Source organism: Mustela erminea, chromosome 21 (genome assembly GCF_009829155.1).
Source record: "Mustela erminea isolate mMusErm1 chromosome 21, mMusErm1.Pri, whole genome shotgun sequence".
NCBI lineage: Eukaryota > Metazoa > Chordata > Mammalia > Carnivora > Mustelidae > Mustela > Mustela erminea.
The window spans coordinates 38,862,808-38,887,927 of record NC_045634.1 but is presented as its reverse complement, the minus strand read 5'-3'; the positions used below and the strand labels follow the sequence as shown (position 1 = coordinate 38,887,927).

The 25,120-nt window shown below is 56.5% G+C and overlaps 1 protein-coding gene across 6 annotated transcripts in view; it reads left to right on the top strand.

The window, feature by feature from the left end:
- The window catches only part of DLGAP2 (DLG associated protein 2), a 779,475-nt gene that overhangs the window by 731,076 nt on the left and 23,279 nt on the right, over window positions 1-25,120 (top strand). For all 6 annotated transcript variants that reach the window (XM_032329112.1, XM_032329109.1, XM_032329110.1 and 3 more), the window contains 3 exons: window positions 16,599-16,948; window positions 17,963-18,004; window positions 24,694-24,779. In XM_032329112.1, the coding sequence (XP_032185003.1) occupies window positions 16,599-16,948; window positions 17,963-18,004; window positions 24,694-24,779 (478 nt within the window). The remainder of the gene's footprint in view (window positions 1-16,598; window positions 16,949-17,962; window positions 18,005-24,693; window positions 24,780-25,120) is intronic.

The following is a 25,120-nucleotide window of genomic DNA, read 5'->3' as shown; positions in this document are numbered from 1 at the left end:
TTACTACCCCCACATCCTTCCCGTTGTGTTGCCAGTGGCTGGCGGGCTTCTGCTCTGCGTTGGTGACAGAGGAGGCAAGCATCGTCATTCTGAGGAACGTTGGGAAATCTCACTTAGGTTCATTGACCGTGTGTCAGCCTGACTGGGCCAGATATTTAGTCAAACACGATCGTGGATGTTCTACGAGGTTTGCTTTCTTTCTGCTGAATGAAGTGTTTGGATCGATAGGATTGAGAAAGCAGACTGCTCTCCCTCATCTGGGTGGGCCACATCCAATCAGTTGAAGGCCTGGCTAGAACACAAAGCTGACCCTCCTACGGGCAGGAGAGAATTCGTCCTGCCTGACTCTTCAAATTGGGAAATCAGCATTTTGCTACTGGACCACGCGGGGTAGGGGGACGGGTCCACCAGGCCTGTCAGAAGTGAGTGGAGCCAGAAGGCAGACAAAACTCTGCAAACTCTGTTTTAGAAAAAGGACGACCATGGTGAGTGCCAGAAAAGCCCCACAGAGAAGGGAGGGAGAGGTCAGACTTCAGAGGTGACCCGGCAGTGACCAGCAGCAGCAAGGCACCAGAGACTCAGCAGCCACGTGGCCTGCGGAGGTCGTCCCAGCACAGGCGGTCAGGACCGCGGAGGTCTGCGGGGTCAAAGCACGTGGCTCTGGGTATGAGACGTCCCTGCTCTCCTGGATGAGTCGACAGCTCGCGCCCTGCAGGGAACTGATAAGAAATGCAGACAGTCTCTCAGCAGAGGTCACCTGCTCTGGAATTGAGGTCCCAGCCTGGAGTCCAGGGGCCCTTAATAGAGTCAAGGGTCAGGGCTGCATGAAGGCTGATGGGTTTAAAAGTGAATCTTTATTTTTTGAATGTCTGACCATAAGAATCGCTTTGGTTATGGATGTGGGCAACAGGAATCACTTGCGAGGGCCGTGTCCATGACTTCATCGAGCATGGAACCCAGAGAGTGACCTCCACTCAGTTCTTGGTGCCATTTCAAAACATCCCTTGAGTGCCTCAGGCTCAGAAACGACCGTGCTCATCCGTCCTGCTCTCGAGCTCATCATTTGCCACATTAATACACACATCTGTATCTCAAAGACATGGACTATTTTGGTAACTGCAGTACAATGTAAGGTTTTTAATCATCTGTGTTTTTTTTTTTGTGGTTAAACCCTGACTTTGAGAAGGAAGCTGCAGGTTCCACCAAACCACCAAGGAGTCATAGCACACAGAAGGCTTAGGAGTACAGGCTCCCGTCAGCCGGCATCATGGTAGGACGTCTCTCCCTACAGCTGAGTGCAGTGTCCCATATTTATAGTATTGGGTTTTCTCATAGAGATTAGGAATTATTTAATCTTCTCTACTGGGATGTGAGGGCCGTGAGAACGGGCACCAGTTAGGAATGGTGAAACGTGCCATCAGAAACACCCAGAGCGGTGTCCACACTTAGAAGGGGCTTGAATTCATCACCTGTGAATTGCCTTGCACGTCCTGGGTCGGGAAGGACCTGTCGGACGCACACGGACTGTGCTCCGGGGTGAGTTTCCCGCGTGCAGGGTAATGCTGTGTCTTCCCAAGGGTTCTTGATCTGGGATCCCCCGCGGCACTGCTGTCCCAAGGAACATGCCTCCTCCCGGGGTCTCCGACCACCAGCGGTGTGACAGCAGGGATGTGGCATCAGGAAGCCCACAGTTTGCTTCGTGGGGAGCTGCTCCCAGTGGCCTCTCCGGCAACATAACCAATCAGCTCCAATGAACCCACTGGAAACAACCCCACAATTATTCCCAAACAGCGCTGGTGTTGCCAGGCTGGGACGTGCCGCCCAAAGCAGTCACAAACCTGCAGGATAGGACCTGGTTTATCTTGAGTTGATAGTGTTCAGAGGATCCACTGAAGGTCACATCCATTCCCAACGCATCGGGGGATCACTCCAGAAGAATTTAGTTCCCCATCGCCTCATCTACCCCAACACGGTACGGGACTCCACAAATATTTGCTGAATGCATGAATAATTGACCTGAGAATCTAGAGTCTATGAAATATTTAGATCCATTCACAGGAGCAGTTGGCACTGACTTAATATTTTAAATTCAATATTTAAACTCCCCTGAGCTTGGCTACGACCCAGTTGGACTTTCCTTCTTTTCTGTTTGTCTCTGTGGGCGGTCCGTGTTCACCAGCTCCCACGGCCTCGCATGTCCACGGGCCGTTGCCGACTGTCCACAGCAGACCTGCGAGACGGAACCCCATCATCTACTTTCTCCGACCAGCGTCCCACCCCCGTTCCGAGTGCCTCGCCCTCCTGCCTGGTACACTGGGAGACTTAGCCTCTGTCATTCTGGGGTGAGCCCAGGGCTTGGTGAGGCCTGCACGCACACATGGCAGGAAGGACCCCAGAAACCTGCCGCTGCCCAAGATCTCCATGTCCCTTCGGCAGGGCCCCCCGAGTCTCCCGGCCTCACGGGGCCTCATCAGGACTGCAGCTCCCGGAGGCCCGCAGACCCTGACCCTGGCTCCCAGCCCGACATCTTCGGTCTCCACTCTCGTCCCACGCCTCCTGGACTGCCGGACGCTCGCTCTACTGAGCCAGGCTGTCACAGGCTGTGACAAGGGTCCCGCTGAAGTTACCCTGGAGCTGGCTTCCGCCGAGGAAACCTCAAGAAGAGGAGCCCAGAGCCGGCTTGCCGGGGGAAGGACTGTGGGAAGAGGACACGCGGGTGATCCCGGAAGACTTCCCTGCGGTGGCGGCCAGGTGCGGCCCTCTCCCCAGGGTGCCGGCGGCCACGCCCCGGCCCGCCCCCTGGACGATGTCTGCGCACACCCTGGGGAGAGGCACGCCGCGGCCCCGACCCGGAATGGTTGCCTGCCACCCTGCCCAGCTGAGTTCTCGTTCTCCGCACAGATGAGGAGCCTGCCTTGCTCTAAAATTCAGGATGGCCACGGCGAGACACACACATCTCAGAAACGTTTCTGCGAGCGAAGAAGAACTCCAGCACGGCCTTCCTTCTGCCTTCACGAAGATGTCGGAGCTGCTCGAATTCAGACTTCAGTGAGTGCCGGCCACTTGCTGTTTGCTTTCAGGAGCGGGACCAGGCCACACGCAGTGGGTGTGGCCGCCGACCAGTCCTGAGTTTGGAGGAGAGGCTGGAACCAGGTGGATGCTGTTCAGACACTGAAAATGCTCCACACTCACACTGTGTCACACGGACGCTCACACATGCACACACTCAGTGTCTCTCACACACATGTTCACACACATGCAGTCACACACACTTTTACACACACAGTGCACGCATGCACACACTGTCCCTCGTGCACGCACTCACACTGTCTCAAAGTCTTGCACACACGTGCACACCCTCGTGCACAGGCACACACACGTGTGTGTGCACTCACAGGCACACACACGTGTGCGTGCACTCACAGGCACACACATGCTCACACATTTGCACGCACTTACACCTAAGACTCCTGCACATACGTGCACACACTCGTGCACACGCTATCTCACGCATATGTACACACACTCACACACAGGCCCACACGCGTGTGCACACACTCACTCTCAATCCCCACGAGCTGGTGTGTGGTTAGGGACGTGGACCGTGGGGTGCGTATTTCTGCTGATACTCCCACATGACAGGTGGGAGTCGTGCGTGGTGAGGAGGCCGTGTAGAGTGTAGAAAACGTGTGTCGTTCCTATGTGTCAGGCACGTAGCACAGGCTTTATTTCACACTGCCGTGGCCATGGAGATGCTGCACTTTCTAACCCCGAGAAATGAGTGGAAGATCCCAGTGGATTGATCACGGGTCCTTTTATCCCTCGGTTGGTCTCTTTGTGATTCTTCGGCTGCCAATAAGGAGAGCAGTGCGGAAGAGGGGACGGGTTACACCAGATTCACCTGGGCGTGAGCAGGAAGCCTGGGAAGGAAACGCTTCTTTAGGTGAAGTGCAGAAACCTCATCGTTGGAGCAACCCCAGGTCTGCTGAGTTCCTGAGCGGCGACCCTAGACCCCACAGGAGCGGTGACCCCACAGGGGCCATGGGGAGGCTCACGTGCGGGCTCCTTAAGCTGCCTCTGCCTGTGACAGAACCCTGGCGTTTTCCCGATCAGCATCCTGGTTTATGGGCCGCCATTCCCTTGCCCCCGCTCTGATCGACGACGCGCCATCAACCAGTCCAACCTGCAAGGACTTCTTCCGCGCCGAACGCCAGTAAACCCCAGTAAACCCCAGCGAGGTGTATCGTACCACGAGAGCGAGCAGCACGGGCGGGCACAGGCTGAGGGGCTCCGCACGCGTGTGCACATTGACAAATACAACATTCACAGCTTCTCTTCCGAGACCTGCTAGTTAACGTTTAATTCCTGCTTGACCTTACACGTCCATACACGATGTTCTACGATTTGTAAAACAGCCCGTGTTCTTTGCTGAGTATTTGCAGCGTGAGCTTAGAGCGTAGACCTTAGCTGTGGGGACAGGAGCTTGCTCCCGCCTGCTCCTTCTGCAGACCGGGATTGAACGGTCTCTGAGAGGACTCCCAAAAGACGTGCCTTCTGGCAAACGGTACTAGAAGAAGATGAATTTCTGTGGCATGTGGGGCCACTCAAGGCACGGGACTCCGCTGTTCGAGAGCCACTCCGAGGGTCTACAGCCGCATTGCCGGGGCTCGGAGGACAGAGCGTGGCGCCGGTCCCTGCAGCAGAGATGGGGGGCAAGTGCAGACGTTGGGACTCGCCTCGGTGCCTCAAGTGCACGTCTCCAGCATCCAGAGCCAGACAGTCCGCACCCCACACAGTTTCGGGATCACAGGGTGAGTGTTCTGGGGACCGGTGCCGACAAAGAAAGGCTCTTCTTGTTGCAAGTGCTCAGCCCATGATCTGTTCTGGGGTAGGCGGGTCGGCAGACCCCGCAAACACTCCAGTCCCATCTTTTTCTGATCCTATTGGAGGAGCCGGGGACACGAGCCGGCGACACGAATGTGCAGCTGAGAGAGGCTGTTCCACTCCCAGGACGTGTCTTCATGGGCGGCCATCAGGCCAATGCAAATGAGTGTGGCCACATCAGTGGTCCCGGAAAGGTCACGAAGGGTCAGAATCCTCAGCGGTGTGAGAATGGCAGCTTTCGGCCCAGCTCACACTCTGGGTCGAGGCACCCAGCTGCCCGGACCCCAGCAGGCCTCCAGGGCTTCCCCAGAGAGGTGACGCCCCAGGCATAGACCCGGAGGCCCCAGCTGGGACGTTTCCCTGTGGCAGGCAGGACACTGTTCCCCCTGCAAATGGTCTGCCACGGCCGTCCTTCTCTAGCCTGGGGTTCCGGCCTCCAGCGGCGCCGGACGGTCGCTCCGTCATCCCTACGTGCTGCAAACACAGGCACAGCCACCGGCAGGAGTGCAGCCTTTCCCCGCCAAGGTGCATGACACGGGGAGGTCCCTGACGGACTGAGGGACAGCTTGCGCTCCGTGGGGTTAGCTTCTAAGCTAGCAGGGCCCGCGTTCCTGGGCGTCTCCGCAGAGGCCGGCGCTACGAGGCTGGAACGCCGCGAGCTCGTCTGTCCGGCCCCCCGTGCCTGCAGCACCCCCTCCGTGGAGAACTCGGCTGCTCTCGCTTCCAGCCGAACGCTAACAGGCAGCTGTGGCGTGAGGACGTGGTGCTTCCGTTCAGCGTTGTGGCCCTGGCACTCACCAGGTGCTAACGGGCTGTTGGACCACAGGGCGCGCTGAGGCAGAAACCCGGCTGGGCTTACGCACAGGGCGGTGCTTTTCAGACACTCGATGGAGGCGCGCTTGGAGTCTGTCCTCAGTCCGTCCTGTCTGTCCCCTTAGAACATAATGTGTATTTTGTTTTTTTAAGATTTTATTTATTTGACAGAGAAGGGGAGAGAGCACGAGCAGAAGGAGAAGGAGAAGCAGACTCCGCGCTGGGCAGGGAGCGCCATACAGGAGTCGATCCCAGGACCCCGGGATCATGACCTGAGCCGGAGGCAGACGCCTCACCAGTGGGGTCCCCCAGGCACCCCCCTAATGGATATTTTAATAATTGACCTATTTAATAATAGGTTTGGTGTGCTGCCTGCACCCCGGGTAGGGCACAGGCACCGGGGACACAGGGACAGGAGAACAGGTGTTTCTCTAACGTTCAGGACACCTACCAAGGTCCAGGAGAGGCACACACGTCAGGGACGCACCTGTCACCATGCCAACCTCACCTGGGGCCCCCGGCAGGGTGTGTCTGGGCTCACCCCGGAGCAGGGATTCTGCTTCTCTAGCTCCAGGACTCGGGGTCGGGGTATCCTCTTAAGGGGAAGGTCAGAACGCAGGCGTGGGAGCTGCCGGCAGGCCCGAGTGCGTGAGCGGTTTCTGAAGAGCGCGGTGACGTCCCCCTGCGGCCCGTGGGCATCCTCTCCTGCTCTTCTCTCCAGGCCCTGCTCCCTGTTGACTTGGGGGCAGTTTCCTAACAAAATGACCTTCGCCTGGGGCCCTGCAGCAGACGGAGGGCTGCCCCGAGCGCTTCTCCGCGGTGTCTCCAGTGCGGTCCCGCGGGGGACTTGGAGCCGATGTGTCATTGACTAGCACAGAGCAGGCGCTCCCAGACCACCGCATGTCTGCTTTGTCCGTGTTCCTCGTCTGTGAGTCGGTCAGGAGCAGGGCTGCTTCTGCAGGCGCCCCAGCTCCCGACGCTGCCTGGATGGGACCCGCCACCACCGTCCCTCTGTGCTCCCAGAGCCACCGGCTTCCCGGCCACATGCATTGCTCCTGCCCAGCTGGTGCACCACTAGTGCCCGTCGGTTCCTGCGGGCTCTGGGGGTCTGCAGAGAAGTCTTCAGCCAGGAAGCTCTGATCCGGGGGCACAGCCACCCGACCGGTCCCTGTCAGTGGGACACACCACAGGTGCATGTCAACGGTCGGCCCTGGCTTCGGGGTCGATGACCGTGTTTCCCGTCACAGTCACCTTGAGATCATGGCATGTCATGCCTACCATGAGGGTGGGCCTTGCAGCGTCCTCATGGGACTGTGCGGGGAAGCGGGCCCGTCTACGATGCGATCGTGGGACTCTGAGCGTCAGGAGGGGGGGTGAGTCAGGCCTTAGGTGTGGTTTCCCCCTTACAAGGAGCATTTGCCCGATCGACTTACTAACTTCTTCATGGAAGATTGTTTTCGCTTCCACGAACAAGAGGACGGTGGCGACTCCCGATACGTTAACTTACAGAGATCATCGTCCACACACTCCATTTGCCACACGTGAGGATCCACGATGCCACCGCCTCCCTGAAGGTTGAGGGCAGAACCGTAACCCTGGCACAGCTCGAATACCCTTCACCAGTAAATGTCCCCCATGAAACTAAATACACACACGTTTTCTTTGGAAAATCCACGCTCTTATTATGTAATGCGAGTTTTAAATATTTAAAAGGAGAACAGGAAGTGTCTTGAGCAGCGGAACAGCTGTCACGACTTTATTTTACCGTCTACAAGATGCTAAATGCTGGTTACTCTGTAATTTCTTGCTAATTAACACGTTGGAAATAGATGTCTTTGTTGCCAACCCATTCGCACCGCCCAGGACTTGGACGGCCTGTGTCGTTCTCTGTAGCTTCGGGGAGACCGTCCTGTGTCTGGCCGTGGGATGTGGCCTCTGTGTCCTGTTGGACTTACACTGATGCCCTGAGACTAACATTAAGTCCAGTGTCAACACGGCTTTCGTCTCTTATGTTGAGTCTCTCACCTTCGGAGTTCGGTTTCTCCACCACGCAGGCTCTCACTTAGACATTCATGGGTTTGATTGCTGTAATTCCTTCTACGCTGTTATCTTTGAGGCTCTAATTAACAGAGGGCAGCGAGTTTAAGTGTGGCTCTCACATCCAAACAGCGGTGACACCTGCCGTTGGAAACACATTCCATCTTGATTTCAGATGTGTGCTCTCTGTGATGGAGTGCTAATTTTTGAATTTTCTTTTTGGCTTGTGAATGCCTAGCAAGGTTGCTTTCAGAAACAGTGTCCAGAAGACCAGGTGCAGATGGCGTATTACTAGGCATGGATTTAAAATACCCCAGTGTTGGCTTCAGAGATGACCCCACACCGTGGGACAACGGAGATCGGCCGGCCCTTAGTTTCATCTCGTTCAAACTAACGAATCTCAAATCAAGTGTGTTCCTCCAGATTCTCCCTCTAGAGATCCATTACCCAACCCTCTGAAGACCTGGAGGCAAGTCCTAGTGACCGGCTTGTGTGCTCTGTGTCTGCGAACGGACTGGTGCACACGTACTCGGGCGACTGTGCAAGGCGAGAATGTTCTAGCCCACTGCTGTCCAGGGAGGCAGAAGCGCCGTAGGCCGTGCTCCCCGCCTGGGGACCCGTCACCGTGCAGGACCGTCAGACACTGGAGACTCAGCTGGCGTTAACACAGGAGCTGGTTTTTAACTGACATTCAGAGACCGAGGTATTTCGGAAGCTAGGTCATTTACGTGGCTGCCGGCAGTGCGGTTGGCCGCGGCAGCCTCTCTCACCTGACCCTGGTTGCAGCTCTCTCGACCCAGGGCTCTGGGCAGGTCTTCAGAAAGGGCTTCCAGATGAGGCCCTCTCCACCCCACATATATCTGGGAAAGGACCGATTTCACACGCTTCCTCACAGCCCCACGCACTCGCCTCTGGGCGGGAAGAGCTCATCGACCGGAGACTATTCCCTTCAGGCCTCACTGCCTTCACTGGATGCAATTTTTACAGAAATCTTCCAAAATTGGATTCTGTACATGGTTCCTTCCTTCCTAGATCGTGTAATTAACCTTTTCTCGATGGCACAGAGGCGCATGTTGGCACCAAGTATGCTCGAGAAGGAGGGCACTTTGCTGAGCTGCCTCCCTCCCGGGATCCTGGGGTTTGGGGGTGAGTCTCACCAGCTGCTCCCATCCCGGGAACACAAGCAAAACCCAAACTAGCTTTGTAATCGGAGTAGAAGACACAGCTGTATGTGGTTTATGCCATGGTTTATAAGGTTTCTACAGCGCTCCACGCAGGCCGTGCCCTCCTTGATGCCCATCACCAGGCTCACCCAGCCCCCACCCCCGTCCCGCCTGAGACCTCAGTCTGTGCCCCGGGTCCACAGTCTATAGGAATCTCCCTCCCCGGAACGAGGAAGCCACTGGAACAGCCGTCAGAGATTCCGCTGTGTTTTACACACAGTAAAAGAAACCCATGATGGGCTTTTAAAACCAAAAGGATGCTTATGCCTGAGCTCAATTTTTTAAAAAATAGATCTCCAGACACCTTAAGATATTAAGTTAAATAATTATTTCACTTTTATTTCAAAATTCTTATTTGACCACTGATATTTAAATAAATCTTAAGTGATTGTTTAGAAAACTTTCTCTGTTGGCAGAGAATTCAGTAGCATTATCTTGCTAAATTAAATTTTCAGTTTTCAGTTGCATTTAATGTTTGCCTGATATGCATATAGAAAATGATAGATAACAATGCCTGTAATTAGTGAGTATTAGTTCTGGTGAGTATGTTCTAATTTTGTATTCACATACACAGAATTAAGACAGTTATTATCCCCAAACTAGCCAGCTGAATAATTGAATGTTTTTCTTGAATATATAAAATGATTTCCTTAATTGTTTATTTAATTCTTAACAGCAAAATAACATGATCAAATGATCATTTTAAATTCTTTCTTTACTGTAGTTCCAAGTTTCTAATTCCATTTAGGAATTCCATTTAGGCAGACATGGTTATGCCCCACAGATCATAGGTACCAACAAACATTTGTCACAGAAGCAGACTGACAAATCAGTGAAAACACTGATTTACATCAGTTTTTCAAAAATTCTGTCTCAACATTATTTTATTTACCTAAAATAGTTTGTATGTTGCTGTTTTAATTTACTGAACGCTGACAGCTGACACTTTTTAAATTATAAAACTCAAAAGCTTTCAGTTAACCAGGAATATAAATGTGATTTATTGTTCTGGGGGTCCCATGGGGGGCCATGTCATATGGACATAGGGCCCCCAAGAGTCAAGACGTATACCAACTGCGCATCTTATATTTTAAAATACAAATCTCATCTCGACTCCTATGCTGACATGTGAGAATGCGTCTGGTATCTGGGGGACTGGAAGTTTTTGTGGGTATTTCTAAATGTTTCTTTAACTTACATAGTATTTATTATTCTCGAAATAGTAAGTATCGTTTATGTCTATTAAATCTGTGTGTTGGATTTATGGTGGGGCCATTGCAAACAGAATCACGCGGACAATGAGCGTTTTCAGGTGCTTAAAAACATGTGTCCTCCGCCTTGCCCTCACCATGCACGTATGTCCGAGGAGATGGGGGTGAGCAGGTGGGAAATCCTCAAACCTGCCACCAGCACTTCCCCTGAGCCCGTAGCTGGCCATCCTGGCTGTCTCCAGGGAGCCTGCTTCTCTGGACAGCAGCCCCGGGAGGCCCTGTCCCCGAGCAGGTCCCAGAACCCAGCAGACGCCGTGACACGGGCTGATCATGCCAACGCCGGCCACGAGGCTGCAGGGCTCCCGAGTCTCCCGCGCCCCGTGAGACTGAGGACACTGCTGACCTGCTTCTATGTCCTAGGGTTTCTGGAAGATCCAATGCAGGTGTCTGTGTCCAAAATAATACGGTGTTTGGACTTAGTGTTCACCAACTAACTGTTAGCTGTTTCCAAAAAACCCTATAAACAGACATTTTTGTCCTGTTTGTTCAAGGACTTTTTCCCATCCGTGTTCAAGCACTGAGAGAACACTTCGGCTGTGGGCTGGCTGTGTCGGGTCGCTCGGCCGGCAGCGGCACCTGCTGTCCGGCCCCGGGAACGCTAGTTACGAGCTCGCAGAGCAACAGCGTCCTCCCCCGTGCTGAGAAGGGGTGGGCTTCAAACACCACTGTTATTCAGCTAAAACAGAGAAGGAACATTTCCCATGAGAAGTTTTACTCTTCGAGAGGCAGCTGATTGGCGGGAGGGACGAGTGCCCGTCCTGTCGCTCAGCTCCCATGGCGCAGTGAGGCCAGCTCTCCAGGTCCCTTCTGAGCCTCCTGTGAACCGAGGAAATGTCTCATTAGATGAGTAAGCAAATATTAGAAGGCTTTTGTCCCAAAAATGGCTTCACTGGTTTCCGTCGTGTGAAGAATGGAGAGATAATTGCAGTTAATTTCCTCCGAGTCCGCCTCAACCTCATCGGCTCACAGCCCTTCAAACAACTCGCGTCACAGAGTGGGAGTGCGGTCTAAAATTTCTTCTGCTGCCAGATGCGTTTCATTTATTTTTATTTTTTAGAAAGCTTGGAACTGATCCTATTAAGAGGAAATTCTTGCTGAAGCGATGAATGGTTCTTTCACTTACTTTGCAGCGGGCAAGGAGGAATAAGGTCAGACCCAGGCGTGAGAAATCAAACTGAGCTCAGCGCAGGGTCAGGGGACAACGCATCCTCCTAACCGAAGCCTGGAGAAGCATCAAAGTCCCCGCCTGCCACCCGGCTGACCTGAGGCCCATGTGTGAACCCGTTCGAACCTGTTCTCTCATCCGGGAAATGGAAGTCCGAATGCCGTGTACCTGGTGGGGCTGCCTGCGGCTCAGGGGAGGCACCGACTGTGACGTGCTCACCCCGGGGCCGCCCGGGGCTGGCCGTGTGCTCGCGCTCCCAGGAGAACCGTGGGCGGAGAGACCTCGGAAACACAGGAGGCAACGGGGAGCAGATGGCGGGCGTCGCCCGGTGCGCACTTGCCGCGAGCGGGTTACTTCTGGAGGACGGTTGCAGGGGCGGTTCTGTGCGGCCAACACTGTAGCAGCCGCCCGTCCCCCGGCTGTATCTCCCATCCCCGTGGCGACAGATCACGAGACGTCCTGAGTGTGTCCCTTTTACGGATGAGCAGACCGGGGCAGAGAGTTTACTTGGTCCACAATCCCCGTTACTTCATTTTATGCCGGAAGCAGGGAAGAGTCAGTCCAGGGCTGTTAGAACCAGAAGGAAATGTACAGCACTTCCCTTTCCTAGATGTCCTCGGCCACCGTGGATCTGGGATATCGGACCAGGAGCATTGGTGTACTGGAAGGTGCACTGCAATCAACCGTCAAGACACCAAACCACTAAAATGTACCAGAACAAGTGTGTGGACACTTCCCCATCTGGGGGAAGACCGAGTGGTAGAAGGTCCATTTGATGTTTTCCCAGAAAGTAAATAATTTGAAGAAAACTCTATGACACTTAAAAACAAACAAGATGGTCTCCCTAGAAAGCTAGTGTAATCCGTCACTTATGCCTGAGTGAGAGCCTCCAAGCACGGGGAAGAATCAGACGAGCTCAGATCTTTTAAAGGGGCCACATTGCCTCAGTAGTTCCTGGCCCACTGATTCCAGACCCCCGTCCCACGGGCGCTGCCACCCGTGTCTGGCACTGTGAGTCCCTGCAGATTAACCCCCACACCCGGCCGGACGGGCTCCACCCTCCCCCACACCACCTGCCACGTCCGTCTCCAGGACTCAGCCGCAGCCCATCTCCTGCAGAAAGCTCTCCTGGAGCCCTGGGTCTTTCTCTCGGGCTGCTGTGAGGCTCTGGTGCGGATGCTGGCCCTCTGCCCTTCTCTTCAGTTTGATTACGAGCGATCGGAAGGAGCCAGCGTCTTGGGCTCCAGACGAACGTTTAGTGGAGCCGGTGGATCTCAGTTCGATGGCGACAGAGGACAGCCAGCAGGTGACTGGGGTGCCCGCGCAGCAGACATGCGAGCTACCCGCAGCCCCTGCGGTGGCAGCTGTGGGTGTCCCCCCGTCAGTTGGCTCCGTGCTGCTGCAAAATGTCCTCCACTGTTTGGTGGGAAAAGTAATGGTCGTGCAGGCAGTGGATTTCTTTAAGCAGTAGGAAAAGCTTCTAGTTGGACACACTTCCTACGGGGTTTAGTAGGGACCAGAGCAGCCTGGATGAACACGGGGGTGCTCGGGCTTGGCGGGCACGCGGGAGAACATCTCTCTTCCAGACGAGAGGGTCTTTGACCAAAACCGGTCTGTAGCTTTTCCAGGCCACCCTGAAATGGGCTCGCCTGTGTGCCCGCTCTGACAGACCACACCGCGGCGTCAAACCACGCCCCCTGCGGTGGTCGTCACCGCAGGGCAGTGAAATCAAATGTGGGCAAGACACGAAGACAGCATCTGTCTCTCGCCCCCCAGAAGAGGTCACTGCGCCGCAGCGGCCTGGCCTGAGTGACGTCTGTCGTCCCTGACGCATGCCGGGCATGGCCCAGTGTCCATCAGTTTCGCAGGAAAGAGCGTTGTTCTGCTGCCGTGGCGTCAAGAAGTCAATTTCAGAACTCATGTCATCACCCTGTAGCGAACGCGCCGTGGGGACGAGGAGACGATGCTGGAGCTCGCTGATGGTGGAGATGCCTGGCACGGGTCGTGTCGCTCCTACGTGCAGAGTGTCCACGCAGGAAGCGTAGTTGTACCCAGTGCACTGGGAGAGTGATCGTCGCGCACGGGTGGAGGGGCGATGTTGGCGGACGGCTGTGAAGGGGTGACCCCACTGGAACTGGAGTCCGGGAAGGTGCGTCTGCTCTGCGTGCCTTCGACATGTCCCAGTCCTCGAGACGCACACACCGTCCTTCACTGTGGAGTGGAGCGGACCAGCGGGAGGACCGCGCCGGGCTGCTATTTTCCTGAGCGCCTTTCAGCTCCTCTCCACAGCCAAGAGCTGTACAGCCATGTTAAACGGCAGAAGTGACTTCTTGTCTGTGTGCCTGTATTTCTCGGCTGCCTGCATGGTCACCCTGCCACCACCAAGACGTGGCGGCCCCTCAGAAGTGGTGTTTCCTCCCGTGAGCTCCCTGTGTGGCGAGCCTGCCACGCAGAGTGTGGCTGGCACCTGGCTTACCGGCTGCTGGCTCGGGAGCGTCCGCGGACGGGTCCTCAGGGAGCAGGACTCGCTTGCCTGAGCAGCGATGCCGGACAGTTCAGCTTCCGTGTGGCCGTGTGAGCTCCGCCTTCGGCACGCTCTTGTCACCGCGTTCCCCAGTCAGTCCCCATGTTCGGGTGTCTGCACTGTGGACTCTGACACTGTGAGAATTCAGAGAATCTAGGGGAGAAGCACATCTTGCAGTGGGCCCCACTGTCAAGGAGAGAGAAACACACTGTGGGCAGTGACCCTTGTCCAGACTCAGAACAAGACGGAATGGCCGAAGCTGATGGCCAGACCGGAGGAAGTGACAAGCTATTGCAGGACAGTCTGCCCACACGCGTGTCCCTTTCTGTCCCCGAGGAGCCAAGGAGTCCCCCAGAGAGGTGACATGATCCCCCGACCTGTGTCTCTAGCCTCAGCATGATGACCTTCTGAGCTGGGTAGCTCTGCAGGGGGACCAGAGGGCTGTGGTGTGCCCTGGACAGGGTCTGATGGCTTCTCTGGCCCCTTCCTACTGGATCCCGGTGGCACCCTCACCACCCCCCCCACGCCGGCTGTGACAACACCAAGACCAGACCCTGCCAAGACCCCCCTGGGAAAGAGGAGGTGTGATCGCCCCAGCAGAGCCCCCAGGGCTGACCCACAGACGTACACAATGGGAGAGTCTGAGACTCCCCAGGTCACAGTCCCCAGGGCCGTACAGGCAAGGGGGGGCAGGGAGGGTACAGGGGAATGAGGTGGGGACAGTCCCTGTACCAGGGATCGGCCCCCGACCACCTGTGCAGCAGTCTGTGAAGAGAGGACTAGCTCTCGGGGAGCCCAGGCAGGCAAGCACCTGCACACGGAGGACGCAGCTGAGGCCATTGTCCCTCTGGAAACGCGAGCCCGATGTCCGTTACAGGGGATGATGACTGTGGGTGGCAGGGCTCTAAACACCGAGGCCAAGTGGGAGCCCTGCTGCCGGGCCAGACCAGAGCCAGAGGGCGGGAGGAAGGGGCTTCCTAGCAGCTCTGAGGTGGGGCCCAGCCAACCGCGGCCCGGGGCACCCCTCTGCGGCTTTCTCTGGCTGCGGCCCCACAGGGGCCCATCCTGCACTCCGCAGACCCCCACCTGACGTGCCGAGTCCCATACAGACCGTCCAGTGGGCCCCTACAGATCTGGGACCCAGCGTGGCGGGACCCACGAGAGTGGGCTTCAGGGGCGGGTGGTGAGTGGGGAAGGGGGCCGCGTTTAGCAGGGCGAGGGGTCTGCCGGCTTCGGAGGTGTAGTGCAAGGGAGAGAAAAAAGGAAAGTCAAAGAGGCGACGTTTGCCTGGGGCAGAGTTCGAAGCCTGTGCTTCCGACAGCATCCGCCTCCGTCTGTTCCCACCTTCCGAGCCTCTTCTGATGCCTCGATTTCAAAATGCATCCACGGCGCAAATTTTCATGAGCAGCTTGGATGCCTGGAACTCAGGTCATCCTGACGCGCAAACTCGTTCTGTTTTCTGTTTGGAATTTCTGTTTGGAATGACATTCGAGGTTTTATTTATTAGGAGAACCACTGACGCAGGTTACCCTGTCACGGGGGGAGATGGCAGGACGTGGGAACGTGCGGGGAAGTCCCCAGAACGGAAGAGCGGAAATGGCGTGCTCCCCTGGGCCGCAGCAGGACGCCCATCCTGGCAGCTTCTGAAATCCGTGGGGGAACCTCGCCCCGTCTGTCCTCCCGGAGAGGCTGAGCCCCCGCCGGAGAGGCACGTGTGCAGGTGTGGGCGTGCACACGACACAGGGGTCCTCGCACGCCTGCGGACCGGGTGGGCGTGTTTGCGCCTGGTCGTGGCGGTGGTTGTGCTGCAGCGTCCGTTGCAGAAGCCCGTGGTGAGTTCTTCCGTTCCAGACAAAGAGGAACCATTAACTGCAACGGAGAACACGTTCCTGTCAAAATGGCATTGTTCATCTTGCTGGAAAAAGACATGTAACACCCAGATCCTGGCAAATATGCTTAGTGACTTTGGGGTAACCTTTAAAGAGACATTTAAATGGGTTCACGTCCAGAGGCACTTTCTGTCCCTCGGGGGGTTGACTGCAGTCGGGGAGTGCGTGCGGGCGGAGGCAGCGGGCTGGCGGGCTACGGGCAGGCGCAGGGTGTGAGACGGCTGGCCGGTGCGTGTTTGGAGAGCCAGGGTCCCTTTGCAACCACTGTCTATACTGTCGACCCAGGAAGTGGGTCCTTACAGGGAGCAAATGGTCTGATTCTCACATTCTCTGGTTTTCCATTAAAAAAGTACTCCGTACTCATCATAAGCCTTGGGGAGCGTGCGGAGAAGCAGAAGAGACAAGAGTCGCCCCGTGGTCCCTCAGTGAGAGCTGCTGAATGGTTTTCTGTGTGTCTGACTTTGTTCTCACACACGGGGTCTCCTTATAAATACCCCCCCTTTCCCCCGCACACAGCAGAGCAGGCCCCGCTTCTCACCGTGCGCATTGCCTGGGGCACTCCCCTGTGTGGACACGGTCTTGTGGGCTGCTGTCCGTCCTGCTGAGCCAAGTTTCCCCGAGTGGTCACTGTCACAGCATTCGGGGGGGGGGGGCGCTTTCTAATCTCTCACTGTTGTGAGTCTGTCTGCGTGGACCATCTCTGAGAAGGCTCGTGGGTCGTGGGCAGTGAGGGCAAGCAGGGGTCCGGGAGGGAGGCTGCAGAGGCTGACGGCACACTGACTTTCCCTACAGCCATCTCCTACGCGAACTACAAGAAGACGCCGCCGCCCGTCCCCCCGCGCACCACCTCCAAGCCCCTGATCTCGGTGACCGCGCAGAGCAGCACGGAGTCCACGCAGGACGCCTACCAGGACAGCCGCGCCCAGCGGGTGTCCCCGTGGCCCCAGGACAGCCGCGGCCTCTACAACTCCACAGACAGTCTGGACAGCACCAAGGCCATGAGCCTTGCCCTGGAGACGGCCGCAGCCCAGCGCCTCGCCTCCGAGGGCCAGGGCAGCTCCGTGCGGACCAGCGACAAGTCCGTCCTGGTGTCCAAGGCCGAGGACTTCCTCAAGAGCAGACGCTCCTCCATCGGGATCCAGGTAGCCTCCCCGCACCACGCGGGCTCTGCTAATAGCAGGATTCGCGCAGCGGCCCCACAGCCCGGGGTCCTTAGCAGGGAGCGTAGCCTCCGAGGGCCGGGAGATGCCTGAGCTCTCAGCCGCGGGCCCGCTGGCCAGCCAGCAGCCGGGGACCACCCCAGGGCATCTCAGGTCCCCGTGTCACGCTTGCCCCTGGCAACCAGATATGCCCAGCCCAGGGCACTTTCTAGGGGATGCCTGCTACTGACCGAGTGTGGAGACAGCTTGTTTTGATACTTTGGAAGGATGGTTTTTGGTTGAAACCCAGTTTTTCAAAAGCTTTGCCGTCCTGTGCTCCAGCAGTGCAGTGGGGGAAGGGCCGGGAATAGAGAGTAGAGGTCACAGAGGTCTCCTCGTGCACACACAGGCGTGCTGCTCTGCCCTGGCTGCAAGAAGCACGTCCCCACTGGCCCCAGGGTGCTCTGGGTGCTTAGCTGTGATGGCAGAGCCACGTCCCATGCTTACAGACCCCCGAGGGCAGACCCACACCCCCAAAGGCCCCAGACCGCTCCCCGAGACACGGACTGCATCCAGCACGTCCATTCCCTGGGCACGGCAGGCACCAGGCTCAGACACAGGGGCCGCCTTTCGGCCCACCTCCCGGCCCCGGAACCGCACAGGATGCGTCTCACGCTGGCAGTGCCTTGCCTCAGCCCCTCAGCCCTGCGAGGTCATATCGGCACGGACAGCCAGGGTCCTCGCGGAGTCCTCCGCAAACGTGGGCCACTCTTGCCTCCTGTCACTCCTCCGCTCAGCCTGCATCCAGCCAGAAGTCCCGGAATCAGAAGGCTTTGTGGCCGGGGAGGAGGGTGAGCGGAGCTCTGCCCAAGAGCCTTGCGTGCCTGGCACTGGCGTGAGGGGGCTCCGTGGCTTGGGCATCCCAGGGGTACGGGAGCGTGCAGGCTGGGGCGACTGCCCGCTTGACTAGGTCCTCTGAACCAGGTCCCCACACTGTGGCTTCGTTGTTTTGTTTAGGATTCCGAATTCCCAGAACATCAGCCATACCCAAGGTCAGATGTAAGTACCGAAGCATCCTCCAGAGCCGAGTACGCATGACTTTCTGTTTCCTCTCCTTCCTCGGGTTTTCATACGACTGCTCTGCCGCCTCTCTCTGTCTGATTCTATATGCCAGGCACTATGCTAGGTGCCCCGTATTACAGCAAGGAGCCCTCGCGCCCCCCAGTGAGGTGGAATAAGCCCCTCTTTGATGAGGACCAGGACGGGGCGCAAATAGGCAAGGGACCTGCTGCGAGGCCCCCGGCGCTGGTCCGAGGGAGGGAGCAGGCTCAGACGCCGCTCCCTCTGGCTCCAGAAAAGTCGTGTGGGCTGCGCAGGTTCATGAGGCCGACTCCACGGTCCCGGTGCCGTGCACCGCCTGGCCTTCTCACCGGCCACCTGCCACCTGCCGCAGGCTTCTCGCTGGCTGCTGGGCCAGCCTGGGGCGAGGGTGGGACTGTCCTCTTCTGACTTGACTTGGGCAGCAGGTCACCTGCCGGTTGAGGGCGCCCCAGCTCCACGTCATCTCCCAGGTGCCCCGACAACTTTCCTCGCCCGGTGGCCCTTTCTGCTTCTGGCAACCACGCCCTTCCTCCGCAAGAATGTCCATCTCCTCCCCGTCAGCCCGTCCACCCCCAGCCGTTCCCACATTGACCCCTCCCTGGAAGGCTTTCTGACGCCCCCCACCCCCTGCGCCACGTGTCCCTGAAGGCCCAGCTGCCCCCCGCCTTCACCGCCCAGCGCCTAGCACAGTGCCTGGCACATAGCAAGTGCTCGGTCAGTGTCGGATAAGTGGGTGCACGGGTGACGGTGGTGAGTGCTCCGTGGACACGGTGTGAGTGCACGTGTGCGAGGGTCGGCTATGTCCGTGGCAGTGGAGGAATGCACGGTGCCGCGTGAGCTTGTGCCCTTGCCATTACCGGACTCGGTGGCTCCAAGAGCCGATATAAAACAGCGTCAGAGAAACTCAGGTTTTAGCACAAATGTGAGTCAAAGAAATGAAACAGAGTGGGTGTAGGGAGCTAGCTGACAGCAACCCGGAGCAAGGGACCACTGAAGCCGAGCGAGACCCCGGACACGTGGAGGGCCCTGCGGAGTGGCCGGCATGTCCACGCAGGGAAGGCACAATGCAGAAGTAGCAGAGAAGCAGGCTGTGGTCGTGGCCATGTCCCCACTGTCCAGCACAGTCTCGTTATAATCTCATCGTAACCTCAGGGGCCAGGCGTTATCCAAGTTACCAAAGTGGAAACTGAGGCTCGGGGGTGGGTGGCTTGCCCAGGGGGTCATGGCCGGTAAGTGTTGGAGGCAGGATGGAAGACCCCGTGCAAAGCCGGCAGGATGCCCACTGCCCGGACAGGACACAGGCGGGCTCGGTGCGGCATGCGTCCCAAGCTGTGTGGCCAGGAGCGACCTGCCCCCTGTCCGTGTGTCCCGTCACTCATAGGGCGAGACGGCTAGCTCGCCGCACACTCAGCCACCTCACGGCCGCGGCCCACTCTTGGGGCAGAAGACCCACCTCGCATCTCCCACCCATGTCTGCGGGGCTGCGGGTGCAGCTCCAGGCCCTTCCTCACGGGCTGGCCCGGTGATACGGGGCCGTGGGGCGACCCCGCGGTGTCTCCCTCACGGTTCCTTGTCTCTGCTGACACGTGCCTCTCCCCTGTGTCCCTGGTCTGTGGATCTGTGGCGCGTGTGTCCTTGAAGCATCTGTCCTCTCCTCGTGCACGTGTCTGTGTTTGGGACTGTCCACTGGAAGCCTCTCCTGCCCCCGGGCACGGCAGTTTGGATCAGTGCACAGGGATTCCTCGGGCCCACATGCCCCCCTTCCCCTCTGTAAAGTGGAAGCGATCACTGCTCTGACATCGCCAGGTTGGGGGTGCATGGAGCGGCCACCACGGGCCTCTTCTTCCTCAACTCAGGCGTCCAGCTGCGAGAACACCATGTTGCCCACGAGGCGGATTTCTCGCTGAGGGTCTGAGCCGTGTCGCGTTCCGGCCAGCCTCCCGCCACCTGCTCTTGGAAGTGCCGATGCTGCGTGGGGCGTCTCTGCAGCCAGGCGGGCAGGGCTCCTTTCGCTCCTGGACTTATAACAGGTCCCCAAGAGAACTAGGGCCGCCGGGCCTCGGAGGCAGGGCACCTGCCCAACTCAGCGCTGGCTTCTGAAGGCAGAGCACGAGTGATCTGGACGGAGGCGGCAGAGACGCGGCAGGGAGCTGCCCCAGCGCTGGTAATGGCTCTCTGCCTGGTTGCTCCTCCCGGGGGCCATGGAGGTGGGGCTCGGACTGCGGCGGATCCGCTCCGACCTCCCGCAGATGCCTACCGTGCGGAAGAGGCACACTGGGACCGCCTCCTGCCCACCTCACACACCCCAGCATGCACACGCTCACACTCATACTCAATGCACAGGCTCCTGGGCACACAGGATTACCTGTCTGCACAAACACGCAGCACCCTCAACATGCACACACGGGCGCTGGTGTCCTCACACCAGCACACAAGTACGCACACTCGTGTGCACACTCACACAGATACACGCAGGTCACTTGAACACACGTGTGCATGCACAACCGCACACGCACATGTGCTCATACCCACAAAGGTGCAAGCGTGTTCATGTGTGTACATGTGTGTACACAGCTAACATGTGCGCAGCTGCCCATGCAAGTATGCACATCTGTTCTTACGCTCACATGTGTGTGCTTGTGTGTGTCTACTCACCTATGTGCCTGCTTGTGCAGATGTATTCACACACATACACACGTGTACACTCACACATGTACTTAAACGTGCACACACGTGTGTGCATACCAGCCAACACAAACCAAGCTCCTTGTTTTGTAACGGACCGCATTTCAGAAAGTCCCCCGGCCCGCCGGTCGTTATGGCGTGTGGGCAGCCCGCAGCCTCTGCCATCGCACAGGGAGGCCCGCGCGGGGCTCCGGGCTCTGCACACCTCAGACACTCTTCTGGGACGGCGCCTGGCGCTCGCGGCAGCGACTGGGGAGATGGCTGTCCCCATTCAGCAGGGAGCCCTGCAGACGTGACATCCGCTTTAGTAAGAGCTCACGTGTCACACGTGATTCTGCTAAGACACCTTTCTTCCTAATGGCCAGAACGTGGTTGGTCCCGTAAAATGAACACATGCCTTCCTTTCTCAAAATTTTTAAGACCCCTTGACTTTTCAGCCTGATTCTCCTCTTGGGAAGAGAGTCCTTTGATTTCTTTTCCACTGTGCAAAGCACTAATTCCTTTCCTTGTCTTGAATTTGCTTTTTTTCCTATCCGTGTAAGGGTCTCTGCTCCCAGGATTTCTGAAATGGTGAAGTCTTTAGCTCACCCAGGCCACGTGTGATCTTAGCGTCCCCTCAGCCTTCGCCTTCTGAACACAGAGACAGCATCCCTTGCTCTTAGAGAAAGGTCCTGTGACAAGCACGTAAGTCTGTGAGCTCCCCCTTCACTGTCCGTGTCGCCGCACGCCTGGCCGTCTTCACGGTCAAGGTGAGGGTGAGAAGACAGAGCGCCGGCCCTGGCTGCGACAGCTTCTCTCAGTCTGCTTCCTGCGGAGATTTACTCTGGTCCAGTGAAGGGCCTCACGTCCCCTCGGTTCTGAGATGAGGAAGAAAAGCCTCAACAAAATTCAAGAGACTCCTTGAGAGTTGCGTGGTCCACTCGCAGCAGATTCTGGCCCCAAAGCTGTACGCTCCTCCTTCACCAGGAGTGGGAGAGCTTCCTAGAGCAGGGGACGTGGAGACGGCATGAAGGCAACGATGTGCTGTTTCCTGGTCGTGAGTTCAGTCACTCACGTGGCGTGTGTCCCTGGCTGTGGCTCATGCACGTCTTGTGATTTTGCTGTTCATGCCACCTGCTAGCGTGCAAGGACCTTGAGCACCTCCCGTGGCGTAGCCCTCACAGCCATTTCCTTCGTGCTGCCTCGTGGTCGTGGCGTGAGCAAAGCCTATTTTACCCTCTGCCGCAGCGCCCCCGCTTCACCCCGCCCTGTTTCACCTGGTCAGTAGCGCGGGGACGATCAGCTCTCACAGCCACCAGAACCGACGGGATTTCCTTAGACTAGAATCCTGGACGAGGAATAAATAAGACGATGTTCTGAATATTTCCAAGATAGAAACCACCACTCTTTCCATTACAAATATCTTTCTAAAATTGTACATGCGCATTGATCCCCCCCAGTCATGCATCCATCGAATTCAACCAGAACTGTAAAGCGTAGCGATACTCCTGGTCCAGAAATTACATACACCGTGACTGTGTTCATAAAACGCGCACAGACGCGCGTCTGTGCCAGCATCGTTCAGCGTGGCAGAAAACCGGAAGTAACCAGATGGCCCCTCCATGGGAGACTAAAGAGGTCGGGGGCTGTTCATGAAATGGGAAACAAGCAGTTAAACAAGTTAAACACAAAGCGGCTCGTTTGCTCTAGCATAGGACGACGTCTTCAGTGTGGGGTGGTGACTGCTGTCTTCCATGGAAGGTCACGGCAGTGACAATCCCCACGTCCAGGAGGGTGAGTGTGTCAGAGCCGTGACCCCCGCACAGACAGCAGCAAGGTTAGATCTGCTCCAGGTGTAACTCCAGAACGTCTGTCCTCCTGTGGTCACCTGTGTCCCCATCTCACTCTCCAACCATGCACCACAGAGGCGGTGTGACCTCCCTGTGTGCGTGCAAGGTGCTGCCAATCAGACAGGGGGTGTGCCCAGCCATGCTCCGTGGCTCGCGAACTCACCAGGAGCCCCAGGTCCGGCTGTCCCTATTCTGGTCACAGAGCAGCAGAACAGAGCATGGCGCTGGAGTCAGACAGACGCAGGCGTGCGTCCTTGTTCTGTGCCCCATGAGTTGTGCACCCCTGGGCAAGTTACTCACCTTCTCTGAGTCCTCAGCTGTTCGGAGTGGCAGGAGATCACAGCAGGGGTGTCGTGGACACTGCCTGCAGCAGTGCTTACTACGCTCCTGGCACAGGCCTGGCTCCGGCCAAGCCTTCAACAAACAGCAGCATTGGCAGCGTTGTTTCTCTTGGCCACTAGTCAGGTCAGCGCTCGGCGGCCTGAGCTCGGTCATAGGGCAACCACAAGGTATAGTCACCGACTCTCCAAAGTCCCCACAGAGTGTCAGAATGGTTTGCTGAGTGGTTTGTATCTTGTCCTCATGGTAATCACTAATGTCTTTAAGAGAGAATGTGGTTATAAACATTGGGGTACAGATGGCCCTTCTTTTCACGACATCTGTATCTTTGGGTAGTGCAGTTGCAGGGTCATAGGGAAGCTCTATTTTTAATTTCTCGAGGAATCTCCACACTGTTCTCCAAAGAGGCTGCACCAACTTGCATTCCCACCAACAGTGGAAGAGGGTTCCCCTTTCTCCACATCCTCTCCAAATGGAGTATTGTGCCTCCATCAGAAAGGACGAATACCCAACTTTTGTAGCAACATGGACGGGACTGGAAGAGATTATGCTGAGTGAAATCAGTCAAGCAGAGAGAGTCAATGATCATATGGTTTCACTTATTTGTGGAGCATAACAAATAGCATGGAGGACAAGGGGAATTAGAGAAAAGAAGGGAGTTGAGGGAAATTGGAAGGGGAGGTGAACCATGAGAGACTATGGACTCTGAAAAACAATCTGAGGGTTTTGAAGTGGCGGGGGTGGGAGGTTGGGGGAACCAGGTGGTGGGTATTAGGGAGGGCACGGATTGCATGGAGCACTGGGTGTGGTGCAAAAATAATGAATACTGTTACACTGAAAAGAAATTAAAAACATTTAAAAAAGAGAGAGAGAGAGAGAGAGAGAGAGAATGTGGTTTACAACTTAGGTGTGACATTTCCGAATGGGGTCAAGGTCCCCCAGCTGCAGTAGGTAGCGTTTCCTGGGACACAGGAAAGGGACGTCACAGCAGCCCGGATAATCTTTATGGTTAAACTAACCTTCGGTTCCGCAGACTTCTTGTGCCACGAGTTTGGGTTTTGTTGTTGTTTGTTTGTTTGTTTGTTTGTTTTAGAAAACGAACTGTACCAGCAACCCCTCACATGTTCCTCTGCCCCTCAGATGGCCCCACAGCACTTGCTGGGTTTGGGAGACAATTTGGGCAGATAGAACCACAGGAAGGGTTCGTGCGCAGTGCAAGCCCTCTGCGCGGGTCTGACACGGCCTCGCTGGGCACAGTCCCATTAGCAGATGCAAGATACCTGTGTGGAGGGGCAGCAGAGAGATGGCCTCCGTGTTCCCAGTGCACGCTGAAATTCCTTTCCGTGTGTTTTTGTGTGTGGACGCAGCCACCACCATGAATCTAGTAAATCGCGTGTGTGTGGTTGTCAGCTCCCTCTGGCTCCTGTGGTACTCAGCTTCTTCACTGTAGGGCGTGATAAGAGCTTTTAAGTCCTATAATCACTCAATCCAACAAAGCCTATTTTTCGCCTTAGCGGAACTAAGCAGTTTTATCTGCATACATTTGAGAGATCAGAGTGCAATGCTGAGTTCAAGTAGTTATGTGAAATTTGATGAAACACAGTAACAATGTAATTACACCGCTGTGAATGCATTCCCCTTTTTTGTGACTTTATGGGGTCAAGTGCATCTCTGCACTAACTAAATGCATAATTAGTTATAGCAAATGAACACATACACACACACAGAGAGAAAACAGTCGCTGCCCAGGTCCCTTGTCTCGGTTCTAAAATAAGATCTTCTGTGTCACATTAGGTGGAAACAGCCACAGACTCCGACACGGAGAGCCGGGGCCTTCGGGAGTACCACTCTGTCGGCGTCCAGGTGGAAGACGGGAAGCGGTAACTCAGCCCCAGCGCGGTACACGACGTCCCCAGCGAGAGTGATCTGTTAGGGACCCGGCTGCACACGTCTAGCTCCCGCTGACGATCAGTGATCATGCCGTGTGTGGGAACAGGGTCAAATACTTACACTTTGCGGTTTATACTGTTCAAGTGTGAATTAACATCTGCCCGTGTCTTGTTCTTGTGAGAGGCAGGGGAGTAATTCTTCCTCGAGTGATTCACTCCAGGAAAGCAGAGGGGCTGACGGGTCTGAGAGCCAGAGCTCTTCCCCCAGAGGGAGAACGGGGAGCTTGAGACGGACCTGGGTGCACATGTCCTTACCTAATAACGTTCACAGT